This window comes from Rhinopithecus roxellana, chromosome 2, assembly GCF_007565055.1.
Source record: "Rhinopithecus roxellana isolate Shanxi Qingling chromosome 2, ASM756505v1, whole genome shotgun sequence".
NCBI lineage: Eukaryota > Metazoa > Chordata > Mammalia > Primates > Cercopithecidae > Rhinopithecus > Rhinopithecus roxellana.
This window is the reverse complement of record NC_044550.1, coordinates 43,842,643-43,864,321: the sequence shown is the minus strand read 5'-3', so window position 1 is coordinate 43,864,321 and position 21,679 is coordinate 43,842,643. Positions and strand designations below refer to the sequence as shown.

The 21,679-nt window shown below is 34.4% G+C and overlaps 1 protein-coding gene across 3 annotated transcripts in view; it reads right to left on the bottom strand.

The window, feature by feature from the left end:
* TECRL (trans-2,3-enoyl-CoA reductase like) overlaps window positions 1-21,679 on the bottom strand; it is a 130,254-nt gene that overhangs the window by 98,174 nt on the left and 10,401 nt on the right. For all 3 annotated transcript variants that reach the window (XM_010372595.2, XM_030923043.1, XM_030923032.1), the window contains exon 2: window positions 1,933-1,984. In XM_010372595.2, the coding sequence (XP_010370897.1) occupies window positions 1,933-1,984 (52 nt within the window). The remainder of the gene's footprint in view (window positions 1-1,932; window positions 1,985-21,679) is intronic.

Genomic DNA, 21,679 nt, shown 5'->3' with positions numbered 1-21,679 from the left:
GTCCTGACACAGCTATTGAAACTAACTATACTATTGTATTGTCAGCTATCCACTTTTGCTACAGGACATTTCTAGGATTTTTTTGTAAGCTGCTTAACTTCAGTTTCCGAATTTTATATTATATATATATATATATATATATATAGAGAGAGAGAGAGAGAGAGAGAGAGATATCTTTTTGGCTTTGTTCTTTGTCCCTTACTATAATGCTTTTCTGGCTCTTTTCAGCATAACCAATTCCTATATGACTTCATGGCAAAATAAAAAATGTCAACTTCCTCAAGAATTTTAAACTGAGTAAGCATATTTCAAACAATTCTATTCCTTCCTGTATAGGCTTTCTGTTTAATTACAAATTTTAAATAGATTGTACTCAAATGTTTATAAATTTTAGGTACATTGACTATTTGCAATTTATTTCTACATTCTTTAGATGAATATATTGTCTTCCACATAAGACTATTTTTGACAATTTACAGCACGTTTTCTACCTTTACTGAATTAGTCTTTATGTTTGGCATAATGCCATATGTAGAAAAGTACTCAGTAATTATTTTGTTTGTCCTAAAATAAAGTAATATGAGAGCTCTACTTATTTACTGTGAAGTGTAATTAATTTAATGCATTAAATTGTGAGTTTCATGATTATTTTCACAAAATACACATTGTTTAAATAATCTAAAATATTAAAAATGTTCCCTAGCAAAACGCATAGACACCAAATGTGAACCGTTAGCAAAATTCCAGGGGTTCAGTCTTGGTCTGGGTGCTCATAGCACAGAAAGCCAGTGACTGAGAAAAGAAGAAGGCTTTAATTGGGTGCTGCAGCCAAAGAGATAGGAGCTGTCTCAAATCTGTCTCCCTGACTAACTAACATCAGGGGTTTATGTAAAAGGGAGGAAATGTAACTGTGTAAGAAAACAGGAACTATGGAGGGGAAAGGACACAGTTATGAGGAATGAGGGGCCTAGCATCTTATTGTCTCCATGTGATGACCTGGTGAGTTTTAGTTCTTTGATACTTTTTGAGCAGGCTAAGGGACCCTTTGCTGAGGAAAGAACTTAGATAAAATAATAGTATCAAGCTTTAAGAACAGAAGGGTCAATTTCATTGTTTATACAAAAATAACTGTCTATGGGACTATTGGATCAATTTCAGAACTTTAAACAATAGAATTTTGGTTATCATGGTCTGCCAGTATATTCATTAATTTCAACAAATGTGCCATTCTGTGAGGGATATTTATAATACGGGAGGCCAGGCATGTGTGGGGACATGGTTATATGGGAAATCTCTGCACTTTCTACTTAAATTTTTTCTATGAAACAAAAACTGCTCCAAAAATAAAGTTTGTAAAAACAATATTTGCCAATAATTATAGACATTTTTATATTTAACATTTGGAGTAAACTTTATTGAGAAAGTATAAAAATAAAAATATAATTGAAATACATCAAATATAAATATTTTTAAGTAAATAAGAGACTAATTCATGATGTAAATTTATTAATAAAATTAAACACTATAATTTAGATGAATAGTGTGAAGGATTTCTGTGTGAATGATACTTGACCAGTATAAATACAGGAAGTAAAAATGTGCCTAGTATTTTGCTTAAATAGAAATAAATACTTATATCAATTAATGTCTTTAGTATATACAAAGTTTCTCTTTATAATACAATGAAGTTTAAATATAAATTAAAAACAACTTTGTGAAGAAAAATTGGAAATTCTGGAGATTAAAGGGTCAATTAGAGTTAAATGCTAGAATTTTTATGCCAAAGAAATATTAAGCAAACTATCCTTTCTGAGCTCCTTGTAAAACTATAGTTTCCATACACTTTATCATATATTGCTCTTATAGAAAAATTAAAACCTATTTGAAAATAAAGAACTGTAATATAAATTCTAAATAATATATAAAACTTACATGCTTTGTGAAACTTTTGCTTAACATCATGAATAGTAGATGACTGTGTCACCTGAAAAGGAAAAGAAAATAGAGTTATTTTTAAAAACTGTTAATTTGTTTTCTATCCATTTAAGGAAAATACATTTTAAATATATCCTAAAATTCTTACACAATAAGAATTTTTGCTTGGTTTATCTTTTTAGTGATTACTATTTTGACAAACTTGAAATGTTGCAATCAGTAAAAATATAATTTAAAAAATTGTTTGTATACAACAGTAATAGTTTTAACACATTAATTCAATCCAAATTTTATCCCTAAGATATATTTTTGAATTTTCTTTGTCCAAAATATTCAATGTATTTTTCCACAACTCGTAAAACTATCAATTAAAAATATGTCTTAATGCACAGGAAACTAAAATAATGTATAGCAATAGTACCTGAGGATGTGAAGTTAATTTATATGGACAAATGAGAAAAATGTTTACCTCTGAATATCATGAGACAAAAGTTACCTTAAGCCCCCTACTGACATTATTTAAATCTCCAAATAAAAGTACTAAATATCCATTAAAATGCATGTGAGTTTTTTTTTTTTTTTTGGATTCCTTAAGTACATAGTAATTTGTCAAAATATTTGGTTCTAAATTACTAAAATGAACTCTATAAATTAAAAAATGAATAAAATATTTTTATTCTTCTAAATTTGAAAATTATTGAGGACTAAAGTTCCATACAGACACTTCAAGTCATCACAATACTTTTTTGATTTTCTGAATTTGTCTCAAAAGACATTTTCATGATAATTCAAAAAAATATTTCTTTTCCCTGAGTAAGCATATGATACTAGTGAAATGTATTATAATCATATGTTTACATGATTTATTTATGCTACACTAAAATCCCCTTATAGCTGTTTTGAAAGGGTTAAATGAAAAACGCATAAAATGTTGGTGCATAATAGTCCATAAGAACCATGTAGGTCTTAATATTGTTACATTACGTTTGATGTTTTATTATACACTGAAAGTATAACAACAAATACATTTATTTTTACATATTTCACCCTCTACTTAACAGGATTGTGACTAAGCATTCAGTATACTGTTCAGAATTTTTTTATGATTTCCTGTGTGTATATGATTTGCTAAATAAGAGAGTTATAAGATTTAAACCCTAAAAAGTAATAGGAATTCCAATTTTTGTTAGGCTGTTAATAGCAAAATGATCCTAAAACATTCTGTGTATGTACAATTATAAATATTTCATGGCATTGCTCTTCTCTGAAAGATGTTAGAAAAAAATTTTGAAACAGTTTATAGGGAGAGAAATATATATTTATATACTTTTGCATATATTTTAATTTTGGTTATTAACCTTTAATATTTAAATTTAATTTTTAAAATATTGTTTTAACAGTGTCCATTGTTTCATCTCAATGTTTCTTATTCATTCAGCACCTTTATATGTTGCTTTCTCTGACAGTGGAGTAAGACCGCATGATATTCCCTAGAGTAACAAATATTTGTTCATTAGTCATATCAAGGACCAATTAATTTTAAATAAAAAATAATTTTCATAATCAACAATCCGTCAATTTGGGTTTGATATGTGTTCATCTAGCACTTTATGAGGGTCATTATCTTGTATTATGCATTGGTTGCTCAATCTATACGGAGCTGAGGATAATTACCTAGTATTACTGTTGTTTTGTTTTGTCATGTAGTACACCACAGAGCAGACAATAAGTTTTAATTAACTTTATAGAAGTCAGAAATAAAGCTGTGAGTGCAAACATGTAAAAACAGAGTAAGATCAAAGTTTCTTAATCTGATATGCAAAAGCTGTATGCCATTCTCCACACCAGAATAATGCAATTGACAACCTTCTAATTTGGTACATGCATTTTACTTTGAATTTTCTTACTTTCTTTTCTTTTTTTTTTTTTTTTTTTTTTTTTTTTTTTTTTTTGAGACGGAGTCTCACTCTGTCGCCGGGGCTGGAGTGCAGTGGCCGGATCTCAACTCACTGCAAGCTCCGCCTCCCGGGTTCCCGCCATTCTCCTGCCTCAGCCTCCCGAGTAGCTGGGACTACAGGCGCCCGCCACCTCGCCCGGTTAGTTTTTTTGTATTTTTTAGTAGAGACGGGGTTTCACAGTGTTAGCCAGGATGGTCTCGATCTCCTGCCCTCGTGATCCGCCCGTCTCGGCCCCCCAAAGTGCTGGGATTACAGGCTTGAGCCACCGCGCCCGGCCTGAATTTTCTTATTTTCAAGACTAACATCATTTTCCCGAAAGAAACCTTCATGTGTAATAGGGATGTATTATAAGCTCTTAACATTTTAGAAAAAATTCATTTGACTTTCACGTCTTAAAAAAGTGCTGATTTTGAATAAATCCTTGAGAACTGCCCTTTCTGCAATAATTTTGGACAAAATAAATCAGAAAAATTAACTACTAAATGATTCAGACATGTATTCAATTAGGCATAGGATTGTGCTTTTCTGCTCTTTTCAGTCCTTTAGTTGTACTGAAAGCACAAAGAGAGGAAAATATGATAATTAACTGAGCATATAAGAGCTTCTGATGACTAAATTGATGTCTCAGTGGCTTCATCAGGGAGTTTAGTTATCATAACCTCCACTTCTTAGTCAGTTTTACAACATCTTAAAAAGGATAAACTATCATCGTGATAATTTATTCATTTCCATAATTATACAGATGGGAGTACGTGAAACTCTACATTTGAAACCTTAATATTCCCTTCATTAATGTTTCTTTCTCTTAAAAGAAAATGAGTCTTAAAATACTGAATAGGCAAGTCAAATGATGGTAGTTAAACCAAAAATTTACTTCTAAATTTTAACTGATTATAGTTAAAATTTGAGTTATTATTACTTTCTCTACATTTAAGTTGATGAAAACAAAAAAGCTTTTTCATTCAAGCATTTAATCCAGAATTTGTTTGAATTTGCCCAATATGCATTTACTATAGTTTTTCACAGAAACCCCTTTTTATAATATTTCTTCTTTTTAAAACCATATTTTAGCCACTTTCACAGTAATTTTTTATTTTTATTTTTATTTTATTTTATTTTATTTTATTTATTTTATTTTAATTTTATTTTATTTTTTGAGACGGAGTCTCGCTCTGTCGCCTGGGCTGGAGTGCAGTGGCAGGATCTCAGCTCAATGCAAGCTCCGCCTCCCGGGTTTACACCATTCTCCTGCCTCAGCCTCCCGAATAGTTGGGACTACAGGCGCCCACCACCTCGCCCGGCTAGTTTTTTGTATTTTTTAGTAGAGACGAGGTTTCACCGTGTTAGTCAGGATGGTCTCGATCTCCTGACCTCGTGATCCGCCCGTCTAGGCCTCCCAAAGTGCTGGGATTACAGGCTTGAGCCACCGCCCCCGGCCAACAGTAAATTCTTAAGATGCACAGATGTCTCCAAAATATTGCTCATCCTGATTAGAGCAATAAAAATTAAATTATAATAAAAAACAGCAACCACTTGACATTCATTTGATGGGGTTATTGTAGTATGAAAACCTAAATTTGTCAGTAAACTTTATTAAAACAAAGAACTTGTCTAAAAGTAAATATATAGAAATAAAACCAAAGTAAAAGATGAACTGATATAAATAATTAGATATAGTGGTGTGAAAATGCAGACACAGATACACAGAGAAATACAAAATGTCAGTGCAGGTTTCCTACTTAAACAGAGCTGTTTTTCAAGACACAAGGAAGAAAATTGCCAAAAAATATCACATGTTAAGCTTGATTAATTCAGGAAAACGGAAAAAAATAGCTTTGAGAATTTCCATTAGAAGATTTTAGGCCAGACTTGGTGGCTCAGGCTTGTAGAATAAACTCTTTGGGAAACTAAGGCAGAAGGATCACTTGAGTCCAGGGCTTCAAGAAGAGCCTGGGCAATATGGCGGAAATCCCATATCTCAAAAAAAAAAAAAAAAAAAAAAAAAATGAGCAGGGCATGGGGGATGTGTATGTAGTCCCAGCTATGCTGGAGCCAGGGTGACAGAGCGAGACCCTGTCTCAAACAAACAAACAAACAAACGAACAAAGATAAAGAAGGTAGTAGATTAGCAAATAGAAAGTATATTTGCATATTTTATTCAGAATGGACAAGGATTTTCTCAGTAAGCAAATGTTATTTTACTAATAAATAACCTTAGGATTGCTCAGATAAGTAAGCAATATATGGAAAATAATTTTTATACATTCAAAATGTGTTCAGTATTTTGTAGAATAGCAAGAATTTTCACTACGAATAAAATTGACAGTACACAGTGAATCTGAAAAAAATATGTGTTTTAACAAGGTTTAAATGTTTAAATTTAACTGAGTTATACTATGGATTCTCTTCAGATCGTATAACTCTTTCGTCTCTTAAATTTAACTGAATTTTATTTATCTAAGAAATTGAAATGTTTTATATTGTATCAATTTTATTTATAAACTAAATTATTTAAAATTAGTTCCTTGTTAAGTAAAACGATATGTGTGTGTCTGTGTGTGTGTGTGTGTGTGTGTATATATGTATTCATACACACATATCCTGTTTTTGTGTCATACAAAATGTTTCTTTTTGTATTGCAATAACAATTTGGTTAATATCAATTATGCCATTTCTATTGAAAAATAATGTAAAAATTAACATATAAATTGATTTTCTCAAAGTATTTACCAAATAAATTTTATCTGAATAATGCTCTCTTATATGAAAAATTTTATTTCTAGGAAATTATGTGTAAATTTTACTTAGAAGTACAGCCTAAAACATTACTGGTCTTTTATTTGTGTGTGTCCACACACACACATGCACATACACTTGACCCTTGAACAATGCAGAGGTGCCAACCGTCCATGTAAGCATATTTTAAAACAATTTTTATAGATATCTAATAATTACACATATTTATGGGGTTCATGTGCTATTTTAATATGTACATAAATTGTGAAATGATCAAAACAGTATTTAGAATATTCATCACCTTAAACACTTATCAGTTATTTGTGTTGGAAGCATTTCAAATCCTCTCTTCTAGCTATTTTTAAATATACAATATATGTTAATTGTTAATTATAGTTACCCTACTATGTTATCAAACAGTAGAAGCTACTTCTATTTTCTAACTGTATGTTTCTACCCATTAACTAACCTCTCTTCATTCCTTCACTGTCGTTCCCAGCCTCTTGTAAATATATACTGTACCTTCATGAGATAAACTTTTTAAAGTGTTAAACTTCTTTTTAAACCACCACACACGAATGAGAACATGCAATATTTGTCTGTAAATGCCTGGCTTTTTTCACTTAATATAATCACCTCTAGTTACATCTATGTTGTTGCAAATAATAATTGATTCTATAGCTTGGTTATTGTAAATAGTGTTTCAATAATCATGAGGATGCAGGTATCCCTTTGATAATATTGATTTGCTTTCCATTGGATGAATACCCAGGGTGGAAGTCTGGAATTTATAAAAGTTCTATTTTTGTTTTCTGAGACACTCTCTACTCTTTTCCATAATGTCTGTACTAATTTCATTTCCACTGATAGTGTATAATAATTTCCTTTGATCTGCATCCTCACCAGCATTGCTTTTGTTTTTGTTTTTCCATAGTAACCATTCATACTTGGATAAGATAATATCTTGTTGTTGGGTAAGATAATATCTCATTGTAGCTTTGATTTGGATTTCCCTGATGTTAGCGATGTTGACCACTTTGTTATATATCTGTTGGCTATTTGTATGTCTTTTTTAGAGAAATATCTATTCAGATTATTTGCCCAATTTTCCGTGGAATAATTTGTTTTCTTGTTTTTATGCTTCTGGGAACTGAGGTATTTTAGTTCCTTATTTAGTTCTGAATAATAGTCCCTCATCAGATGAATAGTGTGCAAATATTTTCTCCTACTCTTTTGCCTCTTTACACTGTTGTTTCCTTTGTTATGCAGAAGTTTATTATTTTAATATGTTCCTATTTGTGTATTTTTGTTTTTGCTACCTATTCTTTTGAGGTCTTAGTCATTATTATTATTATTATTATTATTATTTATTTATTTTTTGCCTAATGTCCTGAAGTATTTCTCCTATGTTTTCTTTTAGTAGTTTATGGTTTGAGGTCTTAGTTTTTAAGTTGCTAATCCATTTTCAGTTGTGTTTTAGTGTTTGATAAAACATAGGTGTCTAATTACATTCTTTTGCATGTGGATATCCAGTATTGTTAGCACCATTTATTAAAGAAGCTGTCTTTTCTTCAATGTATATTGTTGGCACCTTTGAAGACAATCAGTTGACTATAAATGCAAGGATTTATATCTGGGTTCTCTGTTACATAGGTCTATGTCTATTCTTATACCAGTGCAATGCCGTTTTGGTTACTATTGCTTTGCAGTATATTTTAAGTCAGGAAGTGTGATGTTTCCAGCTTTGTTCTTTTTGCTGTTACTTTGTCTATACAGGGTCTTTTGTGGTTCCATATAATCTTTAAGATTGTTTTTCTATTTTGTAAAGAATGTCATTGGTATTTTGATAGGAAATGTATTGAATTTGTAGATTGCTTTGGGTGGTGTGGTGTGGATATTTTAACAATATTAATTCTTCTAATCCATTAGCATCAGATGTGTTTCCATTTGTTTATGCCCTCTTCAATTTCTTTTATCAGAGTTTTGGAGTTTTCCTTGCAGAGTTCTTTCCCCTTCCTGGTTAAATTTATTCAAAGTCCCCGCCCCCGCCCCCCCCCCCCCCGCCTTTTCTATTTATTTATTTATTTATTTATTTATTTATTTATTTATTTATTTATTTATTTTTGGTACCTATTGTAAATAACATAAAATTCTTGATTTAGTTTTCAGCTAGTTTCTCATTGGTGTATAAAAATGCTGCTGATTTTTGTATGTTGATTTTGTATTCTGAGAATTTACTGAATTTATTTGTCAGTTCTAAAATATTTTTGGTGGTGGTTTTATGTCATTACACATATAAGATTATGCCATCTACAAAGGACAACTTAACTTCCACTTTTCCAATTTGGATGCCCTTTTTCTTTTTCCTTTTTCTTTCCTGATTGCTCTGAGTAGGATTTCCTGTACTATGTTGAATAAGAGTGGGTATCCTTGTCTTGTTCCAGTTCTTAGATAAAAGAGTCTGGTTTTTTCGCCATTCAGAATGATGTTAGCTGAAGGTTTGTCTTATATGCCTTTTATGTTGAGGTATGTTCATTCCATGCCTAATTTGTAGAGAAGTTTCTTTTTTTTATCATAAATGGATTGTGCCTTGTATTAGATGCTCTATCTGTATCCATTACAATAATCATATGAGTTTTATCCTTCATTCTGTTGATATGATATATCATATGTATTGATTTGCATATGTTGAAGTATACATTTATTACTGGAATAAATCCTACTTAATCATAGTGTATTATATTTTTGATGTGTTGTAAGATTTGCCACCCAAGCCAGCAGCAGCAACCTGCCGGGGTCCCCTTCCATGTTGTGGAAGCTTTGTTCTTTCACTCTTCATAATAAATCTTGCTGCAGCTCCCTCTGGGTCTGCACTAACTTTAAGAGCTGTAACAGTCACTGCGAAGGTCTGCAACTTCACTCTTGAAATCAGCAAGACCACGAACCCACCAGAAGGAATAAACTCCGGACACATCTGAACATCTGAAGGAACAAACTATGGACACACCATCTTTAAGAATTGTAACACTCACCACAAGGGTCTGCGGCTTCATTCTTGAAGTCAGTGAGATCAAGAACCCACCAGAAGGAACCAATTCTGTAAACACTTTGATCCTTTCTTTTTTTCTCATTGTCATTGCAGTTTGGTTGTTTTCTGTAGTGGTAACATTTGAGTCCTTCCCTTTCTTATTGTGTCTGCTCCACCCATGAGTTTTATACTTTTTTTGTATTTTCATGATGGTAGATACTATCCTTTTGCTTTCAGATGTAGGAGTCTCTTAAGCATCTCTTGTAGAATCAGTCTAGTGGTAATGATTTCTTTCAGGTTTTGCTTATCTAGGAAATACCTTATTTGTCCTTGATTTTTGGAGGACGACTTTGCTACATATGGTATTCTTGATTGTCAGTACTTTTAATATATTATCCTATTCTCTCCTGTCCTTAACAGTTTCTGCTAAGAACTTAGCTGTTTGTTTGATGAAGATTCCTTTATATGTGACTTGATGCTTTTCTCTTCCTTTGTGTGTGTGTGTGTGTGTGTGTGTGTGTGTGTGTGTGTGTGTGTGTGTGTTCTGTCTTTATCTTTAATTTTTGACAGTGTGATTACAACAGGTCTTACATAATATCTTTTTGGTTGGATATATTTGGGCATCTTTAAGCTCCTGTTTCTGGATGGCTACATCTTGCAAGATGGGATATTTTCAGCTATTATTTCCTTAGGTGGAGTTTCTATGCTTTTGTTTGTCTCTCTTCTGGAACACTCAAACTTTAAATATTTGGTTGCTTTATGATGCCCCATATGTCAGGCAGGCTGTCTTCATTCTTTTTTATTCTTTTCTTTAGGTCTGTCTGGGCTATTTCAAAAGACATGTCTTCAAGTTTAGAAATTCTTTCTTTTGCTTGATCTAGTCTATTGTGGAAGCTTTCCTTTGTGTTTTTCTTTAATTAATTGAGTTCTTCAGTTTCTGAAGTACAGTTTAAACCTTTTTTATTATATCTATCTTTTTTGTTAAGTTTCTCATTAGATTACAAATGATTTTCTAATTTATTTGTATTGTTTGTGCTCTTTTATATCTCACTAAGCTTCTTTAATATTATTTTAAATTTATTTTTAGGGATTTCATATATTTCTTTTCATTGAGATCTGTTGCCAGATAATTATTACATTTCTTATCATGATTTCTCATTTTATCTTGTTTCTTGCCTCAATATGCTGATATGTACAGATCTGATGTAACAGTTGCTTCTTCTAATTTTATGGATTGGCTTTCAAGGAAAAAAAATTATCCTGTAGATGTCCCTATAGTGTTGGTTGGGCAGGGCACTTAGTCTTTGATTCTTGTGTGTGCAGTATTATAGTCTCTGTATGATTTACTTTGTAATCATCAGCAGTATTGTCTGTGTGGTACTCAGAGGCTTAGGCTGTACTTGTAGGTGAAGCCTGTGGTAAGATTTTACTGGAAATTAGAACATTAGGTGGGTCATCCTTATACACCAGTGGTGTCAGCAGCAGGCCATGTGTGCCAGTCATTGGGTGCCCAGGCAGTGTATGCAGGCACTAGTGTTCCAGGTGGAATGATTCTTGGGCCTCTTGGTGACTTCTCGTGTGCTTACAATGACAATATTTAGCTGGATAGGCAGGTGGGTACTCAGGCCTCTTGCTTTGTGGTGTTCATGCCAGCCCTGTCTGTGGGCCAACCCTTAAGACCTCTGGTAGCATGCACAGGTGTCAGCAGTGGTGGTAACTGGATGAATGGGCCAGTCCTGAGGCCTCAAACTGGCATATGCAAATGAGTGCTGTTAACTGTGGTGGTGGCAGGCTGGGAGGGGCCATCCTCAGGCTTTCAAGAGGCATATGCAGGCACTGATGGAGACAGATGGAACAGGTGAATCCTCAGAGCCCTAGACAATATGTGCAGTCATCAGTAGGCTAAGGGCTCATTTTCAGACACCCTAGAATGCATTTATAAGTACTGGTGGTAGTGGGTGGAGGAGTCAATCCTTACACCCTTAAATGATGCATGCAAGCATTGGTAGGGGCAGTAACAGTTTGTATGGACCTGTTCTCAGGCCCTCTGATAGTGTGCATGGGTACAGGTTGTGGCTGGTTTATCTCCATAACCCTGGACATTGTATGGGACCCTGACAGCATGAATGGGCCAGTCCCCAGGCTCCTGGAAGTTATGCATGAGTGCTTGTGGCTTCAGGCCCCTGGATAATGTGCACAGACACTGGAAAAGGTGGTTCCAGGTTGGGTGGGCCTATCCTCAGTTCTCCCCAATGTTATCTGCAGTCATAGGCTATGGTGGGTGGAACAGGTCTCCAAATGGTATGCTCACATCCAGCAGTGGTAGTGGTGGACAGTGCAGACCAGTTCCTAGGCCCATGGATGATGCACACAGTAAATGGCTGTGGGGGGGGGGGGTGGATCTGCTGTCAGGTTTTCCTGGATGCTATATGTGGGTTCCAAGGACAGACAGATGGGTGGGTCAATCCTCCAGTTCCTGCACAATCCTCATAGAGGCTGGTGGCTCTGGTGACCAGGTGGGCCTGTCCTCAGACTGCTGATGGTACATATGCTTACTAGCTGTGGCAGGCCAGGTGGATTGATCCCTAAGCTCCTGAACAGCATGTTTGACCAGCTGTGGAGTAGTGTTAGTGTGTGAGGCAGGCCTGTCTTCAAGCCCCAGGATAGTGTCCAATTTTGCCAGTCCCCAGATACCCTGAAGCATGCAGGTTAGCAGCAGCCTGTTGCTAAGGAGGTGAATGTTACAGTGTTGCAGTGGCTGCAAACAGGCAGCTCTCAGGCTTGTGGGAGTGTGTACTTTAACTCTCTTTGTCCTGACAGCAGTCTCCTTCATGCACTACACCACCCTCCTGTTTCCTGGGATACAGGACACTGCATAGGCTGTGTGCTGAAAAACATCCGAGCTGCTGTGTCCATCTGGTGTCATGTTGCCATAGCTTTCTAGGTGGATGTGAGGGGATGTCAGTGGGGCTCTAGGAATGTGGAGATGCAGGGGTTGTTGGGCCCCAAGGCAGGATACAATTTATTGGAAACTGAGCTCTCAAAATGGAACTGTGCAGCAGTTAATTTGAGTCTTAAGAGATGTGTGGAATCCAGTATGAACTCCCTCTCTGGAATAATGTCATCGTGTTGACTCCAGGCAGCTCCTTATACTACTCTTGGGGCCCGTGAGGGCTCAGGGGCTATCCCAGGGCTAAGATTAAAGGAGCCCATGGTGAAAAGGTGGACCATTGGGAATCTCTTGCTTACCTTTTCCCCACAGTTGGCTGGGCTTCTTGCTTTACTTCCTTCACCTTTCATGATTCAGAGCTTTCATGCCAATTTCCTGCTCAATTTCAATGTTCTCTGCTAGATGCCCTATTCAAACTGTGATCACCTATCTGCTTTGTGATTCAATCCTTCCTTGTGTAGAAAGCAAATGTCAGGAGCCTCTAGTCAGCCATCCTGAAGCCCACATATAACTTTTGATTCCCCAAAAACTTGATTACTAATTGCTTACTGTTGACTGGGAGCCTTATCAATAATGTAGAATCAATGAGCACATATTACATCTATATAATTATAGCATTATTAACTGTTACAATGCATATAATATGTATTATATATGGTATTCTCAAAATAAAGTAAGCTAGAGAAAAGACAATATTATTAAGAAAATTATAAGGAAGAGAAAACATATTCACTGTTCATTAAGTAGAAATGGAAATTCATGAAGGTCTTTATCCTCATTGTCTTCATAGCAAGTAGGCTGAGGAGGAGGAGGAAGACAAGGGTTTGATTGTTGTCTCAGGGGTGATAGAGGTGGAAGACAATCCATTTATAAGTAGACCCATGCATTTCAAACCGATGGTGTTCATAAGTCAATTGCATGCATATATATGTGTAAGCATAGAGGACAAAGTATGCGAAGTGATTTTTGGATATGTAGTTTTTCCTGTGTAATTTTTCGTTTGATTATTAGAGGATTTATCCTTCATTGTCTTTTAAGCTCTATATGATAGATAGTAATACTTATGCTGTTTTACAAAGTTTATATTTATTTGAGAATTACTATTTCAAGCCAAAATGTAAGCCTGTTACTCAGAAACAAATTATTAAAATCAATTTGTTTTGTTTTGCATTATTTTATAATAGGCTTTATTTTAGAGCAGTTTTAGGTTCACAGCAATGTTGAAGAGAAGGAACAGAGATTTTAAGGTACTCTTTACCTTCATACATGCATAGCATCCCCTATTATCAACATCTGTCACCAGTATGGTACATTTGTTACAACTGATAAACCTACAATGACACATCAAAATCCCCAAAGTCCACAGTTTACAACAGGGTTCACTCATGGTATTGTACATTCTGTAAGTTTGGACAAATTTACAATGACATATATCTACCATTATAGTATTATTCACAGTGTTTTCACTGAACTAAAGATCCTCTGTGCTTCACACCCCATCCCCACTGGCAACGACTAACCTTTTAGCTGTCATCATTGTTTTGCCTTTCCAGAGAGTCATATGGTTGAAATCATAGTATGCAGCCTTTTCAGATTGAGTTTTTTTCACTTAGTAATGCACATTTAAATTCCTTCAATGTCTTTTCATGGGTTAATAGCTTATTTCTCTTTATTGCTGAATAACTTTCCACTGTCTCTGAGTAACAGCTTATCCGTTCACCTACTGAAAGACATCTTGGTTGTTTGCAAGTATTGGCAATTGTGGATGCAGCTGCCATAAACATCTTTTTGCAGATTTATGTGTGGACATAAGTTTTCAGCTCATCAAGTAGGATGACTGTTGTACTGTATGGTAAGAATATATTTCGTTTCGTGAGAAACCATCAAATTGCCTTCCAAATGATTTTACCATTTTGCATTCCTAAAAGCAATTAATGAGAGTTCCTGTTGTTCCACATCTTCCCAGCATATGATGTCAGTGTTCTGGATTTTGGCCATTCTAGAAGGTTCACAGTAATATCACATTATCATTTTCCTGATGACATATAATGTAGAGTATCCTTTTGTATATTTATTTACCGTTTGTGTATCTTTTCTAGTGAAGTGTCTGTTAAGTTCTTTGGTCCATTTTGTAAATGGGTTATTTGGTTTTTAATTTTTCTGTATCTAGTGATAAAACTATGTTGTTTTTTTTTTTTTTTTTTTTTTTTTTTTACTTTATCTTGGTGATGTGATGAGCCACATTAGTTGCTTTTTAAATGTTGGACTAGTCTTGCACAAGTATGATAAATTTCAAGAGTTCTTTCTATATTATATATATGTCTTTTATTATATATATGACATTTGCAAATATTTTTTTCCAGTTTGTTTCTAGTCTTTTTATTTTCTTGGCACTGATTTGGTACTGATTTTCACAGAGTAGAAATTTTAATCTTATCTTAATGAATTCCATCTTAACTTTTTTTCATGGATGATACCTTTGGCATCATCTCTAAAAGGTCTTTGCCAACGCCAAGTTCATGAAGATTTTGTTATTATACCATAACAGTTTTATAACTTTGTGTTTTACATTTAGGTCTGATATTCATTTTGAGTTAATTTATGTGAAATGTGTAAGATGTGTCTAAATACTTTTTTTTTTTTCATGTGGATGTCTAGTTGTTCCAGCACTATTTGATGGAAAGACTGTGTTTTCTACATTATGTTGCCTTTGTTCCTTTGTCAAAGATCAGTTGACTGTATTTAGATAGGTTTATTTGTGGGCTTTCTATTCTGTATCATTGATATGTTTGTTTTTTCTTTCACTAATATCACATTGTCTTGCTTACTGTAGCTATAGAGGAATCCTTGAAGTAATGTAACGTCAATTCTTCAACCTGGTTCTTTTTCGTCAATGTTGTTTTAGCTATGCTGGATCTTTTGCCTCTGCATATATACTTTAGAAACAGTTTGTTAATACGCACAAAATAACTTGCTGGGATTTTAGTTGGGATTGCGTTACATCGTACATCTATTTGGAAAGAATTGGCATCTTGAAAATACTGAGTCTTCCTATGCACAAACATAAAGTGTCTCTCCATATATTTAGTTCTTCAGTTTCTTCCACATCCAGAGTATTTTAATTTTTCTCATATTGATTGTTTAAATGTTTTGTTGGACTTATACCTAAGTATTTTAATTTTAATTAGTAATGTGAATTACATAAATACAAATAAATAAATATAAATAATATGAATAATTATGTATAAATAACAATTACACATGATTATTTTATATATAATTTTGAATTGTTCTTATTCATTACTAGGATATACAATATAGTAATAGGATTGACTTTCATATGTTAACTTTGTATCCTGAAACCTTGCTGTAAAATGCATCATAATTCAGGGTTATTTTTGTTTCGTTTCACTGTTTGTTTGCTTGGGTTTTTCCGGGCCAACTATTTCAGATATTCTACTCAGACAAACATGCCATTGGCAAAGACTTTTAATGTTTCCTTGCCAATCTGTAAACTCTTTATTTCCCTTTTTTCACGTTAGCTAGAACTTCCAGTAAGATGCCACACAGCAGTGGTGAGACTAAACATCCTTTCCTTCTTTCTGATCTTGCTGGGAAAATTTTGGATTTTTCACCATTAAAAATGATGTGACCTGTAGGTCTTTTGGAGATATTATTAAATTGAGGAAGTTCCCCCTCTAGTTCTACTTTATTGAGACTTTTATTATGGATGAGTGTTGGATTTTGTCAAGTAATTTCTCTGTGTCTATTGATAAAATTGTGTGATTTTCTTTACTTTATCCTGGTGATGTGATGAACCACATTAATTGCTTTTTATTTTTTTTTTTTATTTTTTTTTTTTATTTTTATTTTTTTTTTTTTTTTTGAGGCAGAGTCTCGCTCTGTCGCCCAGGCTGGAGTGCAGTGGCCGGATCTCAGCTCACTGCAAGCTCCGCCTCCCGGGTTTACGCCATTCTCTTGCCTCAGCCTCCCGAGTAGCTGGGACTACAGGCGCCCGCCACTTCGCCCGGCTAGTTTTTGTATTTTTAGTAGAGACGGGGTTTCACCGTGTTAGCCAGGATGGTCTCGATCTCCTGACCTCGTGATCCGCCCGTCTCGGCCTCCCAAAGTGCTGGGATTACAGGCTTGAGCCACCGCGCCCGGCCTTAATTGCTTTTTAAATGTTGGGCTAGTCTTGCACAAGTAGGATAAATCCCATTTGGTTGCAAAGAATACTTCTTTTTGTACAGTGTTAAATTCATATGCTAATATTTTGTTGAGAATTGTTACATCTATATTTTTGAGGGATGTTGCTCTGTGATTTCCTTTTCTTAATAGCCCTCTGTTTTTGGTATCAGGGTAATGTTGCCATTATAGAGTAAGTTAGGAAATATTGCAAAAAATGATTGTAGAGAATGGGTACAATTTCTTCCTTAAATATGTGGTAGAATTCACCAATTAATCCATCTGGTTCTGGCGCTACTGTTTTGATAGGTTATTAATTATTTATTCAACTTTTAAAATAAATACATGCCTATTCAAAAATGAAAGATAATTTAAATTGTTCTTGGAAACTGAAAATTGGTGACAAATTAGGTTATTTTAGCAAATATTTATTCTATTCTTTCTCTTTATTAGAAAGGGAGGCTGGTGGACATTGGACTTAGCTTGTTGGTTTGCTTCGGCCAATGGAATATAAACAAAAGTATGCCCATATTAAGCCGTGCTTTACAAAGCACTATAAATTTTCATGTATCTGGGACCTACTGACTTCTATTTTATGAGTATATGTTCTCAAACCTGTTGGTTGTTATTTTTTTAGATTTATCCTTGTATTTGTCTGTTACAGGTCTCACCTATCTGGCTTAGAACCCAGGCAACTACAATTATTGCAACTGAACAAACAGGTTAATAAACTTTGCATGAAAAATTGCGGCTCCTAACATAATTAAAGTGAATGAACTTTAGCACATGAATTTTGGAGTAAATATTTTTGATGCAAAGAGGCTTTGTTTAACGTTACAAGGTTATAAATGTTCAAATCGCTGTGGTCCCTCTCTGGGCGTTTCTCTCAGAGGGAATATTTTGTATTTTCAGCATGTCAAAGTGGAGCATGATCATGTAACTTGATTGGCCTATGAAATGTTAAGAGGAAGTTGCAAGTTTAGCATCTAAGCAGAAGTTTTAAGAGCCATTATGACGGCCGGGCGCGGTGGCTCAAGCCTGTAATCCCAGCACTTTGGGAGGCCGAGACGGGTGGATCACGAGGTCAGGAGATCAAGACCATCCTGGCTAACATGGTGAAACCCCGTCTCTACTAAAAAGTACAAAAAACTAGCCGGGCGAGGTGGCGGGCGCCTGTAGTCCCAGCTACTCCGGAGGCTGAGGCAGGAGAATGGCGTGAACCCGGGAGGCGGAGCTTGCAGTGAGCTGAGATCTGGCCACTGCACCACTCCAGCCTGGGCGACAGAGCGAGACTCCGTCTCAAAAAAAAAAAAAAAAAAAAAAGAGCCATTATGAGTTCACCACATTTCTGTTCCTTCTACTTGGAAACTGACAATAATAAAGACAAAAGCTGTTTAATTTAATCTGTTCCATAATAAATAGGTCTTTGAGGAAAGCTACAGTTCGTCCACTTTGGACATGTCATATGAGAGAGGATTAGACTTTTGTTATTGCACATTATCGATTATTTGGAATCATTGCTTATTTTAAACTGAGCAGTCCTCTTATTAATTGTATATTGTTTAGATGGTCAAAGTGGTGTTTTTTTTTTTTTTTTTTTTTTTTTTTTTTAAGATAACTAGATTAAATCTATTGACTTAAAGGAACAGCATATCCTGTATCCCTGAGAGATAACAGATTTAAAATTGATTTCAAAATTTTAGAGCACTTCAAATTTTGAAGTGATGGTCATATATTTCTTTTTCCTACTTAAAGATTTATGTTACAGATTTTAAAATGTGGCAAATATGAAATGAGTTTCAAGCAAAAATAATTAGGGAGGAAAATCAATTTTAGAAAGTTCATATCACTAATGAATTGTTTGACATCAAACCACAGACATAGAGGCTACAATTATTTCTGCATCATTGGCTCACTGTCCTCATAAATGCTACTACATATTGCCAGCCACTAAAAATGATTGCATTGCTTTTTAAATTTAACTATGTGGATTGCATGCTCTTGGAAGAATTTATCCTCAACATATAAACAAATTCAGAGTATCTGACATTATAGAGAACAATGAAAAATTTATCATTTCATATGTCTGAAATTCTAAAAAAAGTTTGTTGATTAAATGAATCATGAAGGTTCAAAACATAATTGAATTGCTTTGGTGATCCTATGTAAAAATAGCTTACGTTTTATCAAGGAAGTTGATCTCACTCATTCCAATTACTATGAATGCCTATATTTTCATATTCTCAAATGTATATTACCAGCACCAACTTGTTTTCACAACTGAAAACTAATGCATACAACTGGATGTTTAACAAGTCTGCATGATTGTCTCAGAGTAATTTCAAAGTTAAATGGCCGGAACTGAGTGTTATATGTATTCGGCAAAAAACTGTGTCTACCCCATTAATAATATCAACACTCAAACAGTTTTTAGGCCAGAATCTTTACATCAACTGTGATAATTCAACTTAATTATCTAAGAAACCTCATCATTCTTTAGATACAACTTTATATATTTAAGATAAGCTCATTTCTGCTGTCTTTATTCTCAATATTATTGACTAGAGATTCTACTATATAGTAGGTACATTCATTGAAGACATTAACATAGACTGGATAGATTAATTAATATAACCAATTTATTGAATGGTCTTATGTGAACAATAAAACACTTTATAACACATGCCTCCCATTTTTAAATGAAAGATGTGACATTGATATACAAGCAATAATTTAAGAAGAAATATGTTACAATGATAAAGAAAACTGCTCTCACAGTCTTTCTCTTTGTTTTAGGTTCTTCTAATGATTGAAGGATTTTTAATAATAAACTGACAGAATTACAAAAGCTGTCTTTAATTCAAATTTAATTGAATACACCTGCTAGAATAGTCTAGGTTGTGTTGCAAAACTCAGTGGCTTAAAATAGCCCATGCTTATTTTCTACACATACTACTTATACATCACAGATTGACTAGTGTATCTAACCTGCATTCTCCTCACTTTAGAATCCATACTGACAAAGCAAAAGTCATCTGCAACATTGACTGCTTCTAAGGCAAAGGCTAAAAGAAAGGGTAATTAAATTAGGTTAGGTTCTTCCAGCTTTGGTCTGGTAATAAATGTAAGCCTTTCACCCGTATTTCATCAGCACAAAACATGTTACTTCATCCCAGCACTTTGGGAGGCCGAGACGGGCAGATCACCAGGTCAGGAAATCGAGACCATCCTGGCTAAACCGGTGAAACCCCGTCTCTACTAAAAAAAAATACAAAAAACTAGCCGGGCGAGGTGGCGGGCACCTGTAGTCCCAGCTACTCGGGAGGCTGAAGCAGGAGAATGGCGTGAACCCAGGAGGCGGAGCTTGCAGTGAGCCGAGATCCGGCCACTGCACTCCAGCCCAGGCGACAGAGCGAGACTCCTTCTCAAAAAAAAAAAAAAAAAAAAAAAAAAATGTTACTTCAGGAGGTAAGTGAATTAAATTCTACCATGTTCCTGTGTGAGAACCAGTTAAAAACCATAATAAAAATAGTAATATTTGAGTCTACACTTCTGATCATCAACTATTTAGTCCAATCTCCTTTACATTTTCAAAATACACACACTATATCCTCAAGAAATGCCAAACTCTTTCTAATCATGACATTGAGCTCAAACACTGGACTCTCTGAATGATATAAGATGTGCCTATTTAACGTAGCAACCTATGAACTAAAAGACATTATCAGCTTTCCTAGAGCCCATTTCCTACCCCCAAGCATTTGGGAAGAAAGCAATGATTTTAAAGCTTATAAAGTTTTTTTTTTTTTTTTTTTTTTTTTTAGTCGAGGCTGATAGATATTTTGACTTTAAGACTTAAACTCTGCTTTTATATTTATTGTCTGTCACATTCACAAGCTTTTATATAAATAAACTCTTCTCTCCTGAAATGCATTGCCATAAGCATCCAATTTATATTGGATACCACAGGTGGTATTAACAAGTTTTTTTCTAGATCAGCAATTTCACCAGGTCTGTGCTGTCCTTTATAAGTTACTGTACACAACACTTTACAAAATACCACAGCATGACCTGGATTTTCATCTTTCCAGCTTCTGATGTTTTTCTCACTACTCAACAATGAACCAGTAAGCCATCTCTACATCATTTAAATATGTCCTACAGCACCACCTCATTCCTAGCACCAAGTTATATACTAGTCACTCTGCTATCCTGCTTAGTACATAACTTGGTGCTAGGAATGAGGTGGTGCTATAGTGTCGTTTGTGCTTGACTAACAAACCCGGAATCCCAGAGTCTGGAAACAATAGTGATTGGTTGATGACGCTACATTTCTACCAATAGTTCAGTCTTTTTCTGTTACCAAAATCTGTGATAAAATTGATAGTAAACCTATTACCTAGAAGAGTTTTGGCATTTAAATTAGAGGGGGAAAATATCCCAAATTTTCCCTGACTGGAATCTTTGGCAAAAAAAGGACATGGATCACTTAGTTTTACATTTTCTTATTTGTAAAAGCACATCATGTGCTACCTAACTCCAAAGGGATAGAGGTGATTCCAATCCAAATGTAATTTTGACTGCAAAAGGTGGAACATGAATTCCTTGCATGTGTATGGAAAGATAAATAATGCCTTATCCATCACAACCTTGCAATCAAAGAGATGTTAAAATGGAAAAGTTACTTTCAAAATATAATAATTTTACAAATTCCTACTTTTAAGAGGAATTAGGTTGCTTTGATTATATTGCCCTCCTAAGGACATTAAAATTGAAAACAGTATGAGGATATTTTAGTTTCTTAAAATGTATTTTATCAGACTTAGAGTTCACAGCTTTCCCATTTCTGCTTCTGTATTGAGTAGGGATACTATCTTACAGAAAATA